This window comes from Prinia subflava, chromosome 5, assembly GCF_021018805.1.
Source record: "Prinia subflava isolate CZ2003 ecotype Zambia chromosome 5, Cam_Psub_1.2, whole genome shotgun sequence".
Classification (NCBI taxonomy): Eukaryota; Metazoa; Chordata; class Aves; order Passeriformes; family Cisticolidae; genus Prinia; species Prinia subflava.
The window spans coordinates 584,312-593,799 of NC_086251.1; the positions used below are offsets into that span (position 1 = coordinate 584,312).

Below are 9,488 nucleotides of genomic sequence, written 5' to 3' on the forward strand. Positions count from 1 at the left end.
AGGGTGGTGATGCTGCAGATGACACAGGGGTGGTTTGGTGGCTGCTGAGCAGGGCACAGCCCAGTGTGGCGGGGGACCAGGTGAGTGAGGGATGAGGAGTCCCCCCCAAAAAGGGAGGTTATAGCCCCAAAATGCCTGAAAATTCATGCGGGGTTTGTGTGTAACACTGAAAACGGCAAATATTCCCATTTTTGTATATTATGAGAAATTTTAACTGCATTTGAAAACCCATTCCGAAATAAACGCCTGTATCTGCTGTGCCATGGACAGGATACAGACTGTAAGGAATTGTGATTAGGGAGCTGAGGGTTTGAAAATACAAACACAATTCTCTATCCGGGGCCGCGGCCGGCGCCGCTCCCGGAAGGAAACGCCGCAGCCCCGGGGCGCAGGCGCGGAGCGGGAGCGGCAATGGCGGAGCCCGGGGAGCGGCGGGGCCGGGCCGGGGGCACCGGGGGAGACTGCGGCGGGCTCGGAGGTGAGCGGGGACCGGGGACAGGGCCGGGGGGACGGGGACAGCCCCGAACGGGAACAGCCCCGAACGGGAACGGGGACAGCCCCGAGCGGGAACGGGAACAGCCCCGAACGGGAACGGGGACAGCCCCAGCGGGCGATCGATGTCCCGGCACAGGGATGGGTGTCCCGGCACAGGGATCGCTGTCCCGGTACACGGATGGGTGTCCCGGCACAGGGATCGGTGTCCCGGCTCAGGGATCGCTGTCCCGGCTCAGGGATCGCTGTCCCGGCACAGGGATCGCTGTCCCGGCACAGGGATCGCTGTCCCGGCTCAGGGATGGGTATCCCGGCACAGGGATCGCTGTCCCGGTACAAGGATCGCTGTCCCGGCACAGGGATCGCTGTCCCGGCACAGGGATCGCTGTCCCGGCACAGGGATCGCTGTCCCGGCTCAGGGATGGGTATCCCGGCACAGGGATCGCTGTCCCGGTACAAGGATCGCTGTCCCGGCACAGGGATGGGTGTCCCGGCACAGGGATCGCTGTCCCGGTACAAGGATCGCTGTCCCGGCACAGGGATGGGTATCCCGGCACAGGGATCGCTGTCCCGGCACAGGGATCGCTGTCCCGGCACAGGGGTCACTGTCCCGGCACAGGGATCGCTGTCCCGGCACAGGGATCGCTGTCCCGGTACAAGGATCGCTGTCTCGGTGCAGGGATCCCTGTCCCGTCCCGGGGCCCGGAGCGGGAAGGCGGCAGCAGCGGGAGCTGCGGGCAGGGGGCGCCGGAGCTGCCTCGGCCGAGCGGGGCCGGGGGATCCTCTACGGGCCCAAATGAACATTTTGGGGTAAAATCTGAATGGATGTGCGGGAGAGAGAATGCACAGTGTGGGTGAGAATGAGGGATCGGCGCTCCCCGGAGGGACCCGCTCGGGCCGGGCTGTGTCCCTGTGGATAATTTGCTTTATGGAACGGGACCCCCGGGACTGCCGCGGGAATCCAGGGGAAGGAAACCTGCTCTGGCTGGGAATGGGAGCGGGGCTCAGGCGGGGCTGCCTCGGTCCCCGGGGTGTGATCACAGCGCGGTGTAAGGGACGCGTCGATGGCAGGGCCACCTGTAAGGATGCACAGCGGTTCTGTAGAACGAGACACGGATAAAAACCCTCGGTCGCCATCCTCCTCCCAGCCCCGCTGTGTTTTCAGGACCTTTAGGGAGGGGTTGGGCTCTGGACAAGGCTCTCGGGCACAGGGTGGGATTCTCGGGGTGTCCTGTGCGGGGCCGGGATTTGGGCTCGGTGTGGGTCGCTCCCGGCTCAGGCTGTGCTGCGATCCTGTGCCTTGGAAGGTGAAATGAAGGGATCAGCGGGATTTCTGCCCGCGGGGGAAAACCCCGCCGGGCCCGGGCGGGTCAAAGCCTCCGCCGCCCCCGGGACACCGGGACCGGCCGGGCCGGGAGCGCCCGGTGCTGCCGCCCCGTGGGGAGCGCCGGCACTGCAGCCCGGGGGGCGCTGAACGGCGGGATCGGCGTGGGACGGCGTCCTGGGAATGCTGAGACATCCCGGGAATGCTGAGACATCCAGGGACTGCTGAGACATCCCGGGAATGCTGGGGCATCCCAGGGAATGCTGAGGTGTTCCCTGCCCGGGGCACTCGGCAGCACATCCCTAATTCCAGGAGTTGTGTTTTTGGGAACAGCACAGGAGCCTTTCCCTTGCCCAGAGGAGCAGCCAGAGCCTCCCTTCATCCACAAATCCCCAGGATGGAACACAAAATAACAGGAATGTGGAAATGCCCCCTACTGGGAGTTGATGGTGCTCTGGTTTACATTTTGGATTTATAATGTTAAAGGGGGAGTGTGGAAGGGTTTTTCTCTCTCTGCTGTTCATTATTGTACTCACTGCCCTTGTTGCTCTCACTGTTACTGTGTGTTGCCATTAACATTAAATTAAATTTGTCTTGGTTTCCATGATTATTAAACTGTTCTGAGCTGGATTTGTGTCTCTGGTCCCTTCCCCATCCCCTGGGGCTGAGGGAGCTGCTGCTGGTGCCCAGCTGGGCTCTGCCCCTGGCCCGGGGCACTCCTGGGGCTCCGAACCCCCCGGGCTGGAGCAGTTCTGGGGCTCACAGAGAGAGCCAGGGCTGCGTTTTGGGGCTCAGACTGAGCTCATTGGGCCAAGTGCAGACACAGACACTGAGCCCTGGTTCGGGGCTGGAAACCAGGGTCCCTCAGGCAGCTTGGGGGTCCCAGAGAGACCCAGGTGTGCATTTGGAGGCTCGGAGCAGAGCCCGTGTCCTGTGTGCGGGAGCTCTCGCACCGGGCTCTGCCAGCCGTGTCCGAGCTGCCCCGCAGAGCTTTGAGCGCTGCATTTGGGGCCGCTCGAACCCAGCCCGAGCGCCGCGTTCGGGCTCCGGGCGGGCTCTCCCGGCCGGGGCCGGGCTGTGTCCCCGAGCTCCGAGCGGGGCCCGAGGCACAGCCCCGGCCGGGCTGCCCCGGCCCCGCGGAGAGCTCCGCAGCAGCGGCGGAGCGCCGCGGGCGGGGCCGGCGGCGGAGCCCCGGGGCCGCGTTCGGGGCTCGGCGCGGGCTCCGGGAGGGGCTCGGGGCTGGAGCGGAGCCCGGCCCGGCGGGACCGAGCGCGGGATCCCGGGGGCTGCCCGGAGCCCCGGCGGGTCCCGGTCCCAGCGCCCGCCCCGGAGCGGTGCCGGTGCCGGCCCGAGCCCGCCTCGGTCCTGCGGGCCCGGGACCCGCAGCGCGCCCGGCGGGGGAGAGGCGGCACCGCCCGGGCCCCGCAGAGACCCCGGCAGGGCCCGGAGCCGAGGCCCCGGTGCCGGTGCCGGTGGCAGCCCCGGTCCGGCCCGGGTGAGAGCGGCGGGGCCGGGAGCGATGGCCCCGCCCCATCCCGGGCCGGGCCGGTTTCAGGGGCGGGGCCGGGGCGGCCTCAAGGGGCGGGGCCGGGCCGCTCTCAGGGGCGGGGCCGGGGCCGCTCTCAGGGGCGGGGCCGGGCCGCTCTCAGGGGCGGGGCCGGGCCGCTCTCAGGGGCGGGGCCGGGGCCGCTCTCAGGGGCGGGGCCGAGGCCGCTCTCAGGGGCGGGGCCGGGGCCGCTCTCAGGGGCGGGGCCGAGGCCGCTCTCAGGGGCGGGGCCGGGCCGGTTTCAGGGGCGGGGCCTCGGCCCGTGTCAGGGGCGGTCCCGGGGCGGGGCCTGGCCCGGCTCAGGTGCGCAGGGCGGGCCCGCTCAGGTGCGCGGGGCTCCAGTGCGGCTGCGCGGGGCGGGCCCACTCAGGTGCGCGGGGCCCCAGTGCGGCTGCGCGGGGCGGGGCCCCAGTGCGGCTGCGCGGGGCGGGGCCCCAGTGCGGCTGCGCGGGGCGGGGCCGAGGTTATTTAATCCCCGGCTTGCCCTCTCGCCGCCATTTGCTCTCTCAGAGCTCGGAGAGGCTGGAGCTGCGCCGGGCTCTGCCAGCGTGGCCTAGGAGAGGCGCGCTCTACCTCTCTTTCTTTCCCCTCTTTCTCCTGCCCTTATCCTCCTCCTTCTTCCTCCCCTTGTCCCCTCTTTTCTACCCCTCCCGCTTTTTTCTTTCTCCCCCATATCCTCCCTTTCCGTCCCAACTCCCCTCCTGCCCTTCCCCGCTCCCCAGCCTCCCCTGCTCTCTCCGCTGCACGTCCCCGACCCCCCCCCCCCTCCTTTCGGCCCTCTCGCTCCCCTCTCCCCAACCCGACTCCCCTCTGTTCCCCCTCTCCCTCCTGTGTCCATCATCCCTCTCCCCTCCTCTGTCCATCATCCCTCTGCCCTCCTGTGTCCATCATCCCTCTCCTCTGTCCATCATCCCTCTCCTGTGTCCATCATCCCTCTCCCCTCCTGTGTCCATCATCCCTCTCCCCCTCCTGTGTCCATCATCCCTCTCCCCTCCTGTGTCCATCATCCCTCTCCTGTGTCCATCATCCCTCTCCCCTCCTGTGTCCATCATCCCTCTCCCCCTCCTGTGTCCATCATCCCTCTCCCCTCCTGTGTCCATCATCCCTCTCCTGTGTCCATCATCCCTCTCCCCTCCTGTGTCCATCATCCCTCTCCCCTCCTCTGTCCATCATCCCTCTCCTGTGTCCATCATCCCTCTCCTGTGTCCATCATCCCTCTCCCCTCCCACCCGGCCTTTCCCTTGCCCCTCCTCTCCCGAACCCGCCCCGCTCCTTCTCCCTGTCCCCCCTCATCCTTCCCTGCCCTCGCCTCTCTCCCCTCTCCCTCTTTCTCCCGCAGCCGCGGGGCTCGGGGTGCCGGAGAATAAAGCCCAGAGGGCCGGAGCCGGCGCCCCCTGCCCCCGCTGGAGCCCCGCACGGGCCGGGCCCGCCGGGCGGGTCCCGCTGTGCGGGTCTCAAGGAGCGCCCGGCGCCGCCGGGGCTCCGGCTGCCCCCGCACCACAGTGGGGGCTCCCCGGCGGCGCCGGGGGTCCGGGAGGGCCCCTCCTCGGGGGGGTCCTGGGGGCGGGAGGGATGGGCTGAGCCCCCTCGTTAGGAGGGGGTCCCGGGGTGGGCTAGGGAGGAAGGGCCCCCTCGCTAGGAGGGGGTCCCGGGGTGGGCTAGGGAGGAAGGGCCCCCTCGCTAGGAGGGGGTCCCGGGGTGGGGGTGGGTCAGGCAGGGAGGGCCCCCTCCGGAGGAGGGGGTCCCTGGGGGGGGGTCGGGGCGGGCCCCCTCCGGAGGGGGGGGGGCCCGGGGGAGGGGGCGGGGCGGAGGGGGGACTTTCCCCCCTCCGGTCCCCGCCCTCTCCTCCGGGTCCCCTCCTCCGGACGGGGCTCGGCCCGGCCCCCTCCCCGGGACCCCCTCCTCCGGACCGGGGCCCGGGGGGGGAGGGAGGGGGGGCGGGTGGGGTGGGGGGGAAGCAGAGGGGGTCACGTCACTCTGAACCGTGAACACACACAAAAAAATCACCGCACAAACGAACGGCCCCTCCCGTCCGACCCCCCCACCCCACCCGCCCCCCCTCCCTCCCCCCCGGGCCCCGGTCCGGAGGAGGGGGTCCCGGGGAGGGGGCCGGGCCCAGCCCCGTCCGGAGGAGGGGACCCGGAGGAGAGGGCGGGGACTGGAGGGGGGAAAGTCCCCCCTCCGCCCCGCCCCCTCCCCCGGGCCCCCCCCTCCGGAGGGGGCCCGCCCCGACCCCCCCCCAGGGACCCCCTCCTCCGGAGGGGGCCCTCCCTGCCTAACCCACCCCCACCCCGGGACCCCCTCCTAGCGAGGGGGCCCTTCCTCCCTAGCCCACCCCGGGACCCCCTCCTAGCGAGGGGGCCCCCCTAACCCCATCCCGCCCCCCGGGACACCCCAGTGTGATGTAGGGAGAGCCGGAGCCCCGGCGGTGTCGGGCCGTGTGTTTGACCGGAATGGGGACACCCGCCGGGCGGGGCTGTCCCCGTGTGGGGCTTCCAGGGAGGGAGGGGGCGCCGGCTCCGGCCCCGTGGGCTTTATTGTCCGGCACCCCGAGCCCCGCGGCTGCGGGGGAAAGAGAGAGGGGAGAGAGAACGGGAATAGGGGGGCGGAGGGGCTGGTCGGGGTCAGGGAAGGGGCGCAGGTGAGGGGGTCGGGGTGTGCAGGACAGCGAGGAGGGGGGCAGGGGGAGGTGGGGGGCGGCACGGGTGGAGGATGAGGATGGAGCAGAGGTGTGTGGTCAAGGAGCAGAGGAAAAAAGAGGGAAGGGCAATATGGGGAGGCGGAGCGGAAGGAAGGACAGGGAGAATTGAGGGCAGGTGGGGAGGAATTGGGGGGAAGGGGAGCGGGGTGAGGGGGCAGGTGGGAGCCGGGGGGAAGGAAGGGTGGAGGAAGGAGGGTGAAGGTGCAGGAGTAGGGTAGGGCTGGGGGTGTAGGGGGAGAGGGAGAGGGGCAGGCGGGGACCGGCCCGGGGGGGGGAGGGAGGGGAGGGCTAGGGGGGAGAGGGAGGGGGGGGGTTTGGGGGGGGGAGGGAGTAGGGGGTGGGGGAGGGGAGGAAGGGAGGGGAGAAAGGAGAGCTATAGAGAAAAAGAGATAAAGAGAAGTATAAAAGAGAAGTATAAAGAAAAGAAATATAGAAGTAAAGAAATAGAGAGCCCAGCCGGACAGCATCCGGCCCCACCAAGCGCCGAGTGGCAAATGGCTGCAAAGTGGATTCCCGGGGTTTAAATACCCCCCGGCCCCGCCCCGCGCAGGCGCTCTGGGGCCCCGCGCACCTGTGCAGGCCCCGCCCCGCGCAGGCGCTCTGGGGCCCCGCGCACCTGTGCAGGCCCCGCCCCGCGCAGGCGCTCTGGGGCCCCGCGCACCTGTGCAGGCCCCGCCCCTCACACCTGGGCCGGCCCCGCCCCGCCCGCGCCCGTAAATCCCGGCGGATCCGCGCCCGCGCCGCTTTCTGCAGTGGAGGCTCAGCCCGGGATGCGGCGGGACCGGCGCTCGGAGCTGTGCACCGGGGGCTGCTCCCGGCGCCGCGCAGAGCTTGAGGCGCTGAGGTGAGGCCGGGAACGGGACCCGGGACCGAGAGGTCGGCTCCGGGTCCCGCCGGTGTCTGCGGGGGCTTCGGGCGAAGCCGCTTCTCCCTCGACGGGCTGCGGGTCTGGGGCCGCAGGACCGGGGCGGGACTGGGGCAGGGACAGGAACCGGGAGGGGAACCGGGATTACCGCGGCCGGGAAGAGCCGCTCTGGGACCGAGCCCGGCCCTGCCGCTGCTGCTCCGACTGCGGACCCCGGCGGGGCTGCGGGCGGACCCCGGCGGGGCTGCGGGCGGACCCCGGCGGGGCTGCGGGCGGACCCCGGCGGGGCTGCGGGCGGACCCCGGCGGGGCTGCGGGCGGACCCCGGCGGGGCTGCGGGCGGACCCCGGCGGGGCTGCGGGCGGACCCCGGCGGGGCTGCGGGCGGACCCCGGCGGGGCTGCGGGCGGACCCCGGCGGGGCTGCGGGCGGACCCCGGCGGGGCTGCGGGCGGACCCCGGCGGGGCTGCGGGCGGACCCCGGCGGGGCTGCGGGCGGACCCCGGCGGGGCTGCGGGCGGACCCCGGCGGGGCTGCGGGCGGACCCCGGCGGGGCTGCGGGCGGACCCCGGCGGGGCTGCGGGCGGACCCCGGCGGGGCTGCGGGCGGACCCGGCAGGAAGGTAAAGTTTCCCCAGAGCAGGCGCTGGATGTCGGCTGGAAGCGGCGGGGTATGGGAACCGCGGCTCTCGGCCCCGGGACACCCCGGACGCCGTCTGTTCCGCCGGGCAAGGCCGGCCTTGGAGCTCCCCCCTCGGCACAACCTGAGCAGAGCAGAGCCCGCACTCCCGTCCTGTGCCCGCCCCATCCCGGGGAAATGAGCAGAGCTGAGCCACCGCCGGCAGGAGAAGCTGCTCCAGAACAGGCACTGTCCTGCTCCAGCCGCTCCTTCCACAGCGGCCAGGTGAGACCTGATGCTCTTCTCCTTCCTCTTCCCCCGAGATCTCTGTAACGGTAAAATAAATTCTAGTTGAAATATTTCAGCTGTTTTTCCAGGTCACAAGACATCCTGTTATGGAAGGGACCCACAGGGATCGTGAAAGTGAGCTCCAAGTGAATGGCCCATCCAGTGACTGAACCCACCTTTGGTGTTCTCAGCACCCTGCTCCAAACTGAGCCGACCTCAGGCTATGAAGTCCTGCCTGGGATGGAAACTACCGAAAAGGTAATTCCTATGCTAATGCAGTTCCTTCTTCTATGCTAATGCTGCTGTAAACACCAGCCCTTCAAATGCCCGAGAGCAGAGCTCAATGGGCAGCACCTGACTATGGACTAACACAGGTGTGCTGTGTGACAGCACAAAGCTCTTCCATAACCCCCATTTCCTGCCTTTTCCAGGGTTTCTCCAATAGCTGCAAGGTGTTTGAGCCATGCACCTTTCCAGGGAGAAACGAGCAAGGCAAGCCCTGAGGGTTCCCTTGGTCCATGGCAGAAGTGTTCTGGTGAGTGTCCACAGCTGGATGTAGTGCTCCATGCAGAGCTGGAATTCCAACAGCTTTTGGTGCAGTTGGAATTCCAACTGGTCCTAATTATCTCCTGCCCAGCTGTGAAGGGAGGTGGGGTCAGACACATGAACTCTCACCTCTTGCCCAGCTGTGGCTGCCCCATCCCTGGAAGTGTCCCAGTCCAGGCTGGACGAGGCTTGGAGCCATCTGGTCTAGGAGAAGGTGTCCCTGTCCTGGCTGGAATGGGATGAGCTTTAAGGTTCCTCACACCCCAACCCCTTCCACGGTTCTACCTCCTAGTCTGGAACTGTGACACTTGGGAACACTCCAGGATTTTTAAGCTTGGCCCCCAAAATAACAAACTGCTGTTAAAAAGAGGAAGGCCAGGAATTCTACATCCTTCCCTCCCCGCTATTTGGTTTTTGGTAATTTGCCCCTTGCTCACCTCCACCACAGGGCTTGGAGCACTTCAGTACCCATTTAGGGCTGTCTGAAGTGCAAGGACCCAATTCCAGCTGGGAATGTCTTAGACACCACCCCCTACCCCTGCTTCTTCCCCCTCACAACCCTCCACTGGGACAGCTCAGATTAAATGATTCACTCACCGTGTTTGCAATTCCTTCTTTTAAAAAAGGAGTTTTTAAAACGCAGCACTGGAATATCCAGGACATCAGGAGGGGCCCTGGAAGTCACAGGTCAGCGGCAGACTCAGAAGAACAATCCTGAACTGGTTCTCAGGGCATGCACCCACTGCATCCTGTGGCTGCAACAACTCCAGAGCTGCTCCTTCCCCTTGGAACAGCCAGGGAAAACATCCCCATCAGGGATTTCTGACAGGAAAAACCTCACAGCTCCAGGACACTTGGCTCCTCCCAGATCCAGGCCAGCACTCCAACAGGCTCTAAGGAATAACCAAGGGGACAGACCCACCTAAGGCTGCACACCACCATTTTTAACAGCAAAAACAGGGACAATTTCCTCACTCACCTTTTCTTTGTGGGTGCAGCTCTCCAGAGCCTCACACTCCTTGCCTTCCATGTCTGCTCCTTTTCCAGGACCTCTGCAGCCAGTTCAGGGCAGCCAGGGGCCACCACAGCCCTGGCAGTGCTGCTGGGAGGT

At 68.0% G+C, this 9,488-nt stretch overlaps 1 protein-coding gene across 1 annotated transcript; it reads left to right on the forward strand.

Moving 5' to 3' along the window:
• The first annotated feature begins 411 nt into the window (after positions 1 to 411).
• Positions 412 to 9,422, forward strand: LOC134550618 (collagen, type I, alpha 1a-like). The gene is made up of 9 exons (XM_063397350.1): positions 412 to 478; positions 2,783 to 3,300; positions 4,702 to 4,890; positions 5,716 to 6,003; positions 6,614 to 6,776; positions 6,900 to 7,828; positions 7,921 to 8,089; positions 8,263 to 8,366; positions 9,004 to 9,422. The coding sequence occupies exons 1-7, from the start codon at positions 412 to 414 to the stop codon at positions 7,999 to 8,001; spliced, it is 2,235 nt and encodes a 744-aa protein (XP_063253420.1). The 3' UTR covers positions 8,002 to 8,089; positions 8,263 to 8,366; positions 9,004 to 9,422.
• The last annotated feature ends 66 nt before the right edge of the window (positions 9,423 to 9,488 follow it).

Bases quoted from the DNA above. Each gene is read 5' to 3' on its own strand.
- LOC134550618 (XM_063397350.1), top strand. From the start codon at position 412: ATGGCGGAGCCCGGGGAGCGGCGGGGCCGGGCCGGGGGCACCGGGGGA. The intron at 479-2,782 runs GTGAGCGGGGAC...GGGCTCTGCCAG, and splicing joins AGACTGCGGCGGGCTCGGAG to CCGTGTCCGAGCTGCCCCGC. The intron at 3,301-4,701 runs GTCCGGCCCGGG...TTTCTCCCGCAG, and splicing joins CGGTGCCGGTGGCAGCCCCG to CCGCGGGGCTCGGGGTGCCG.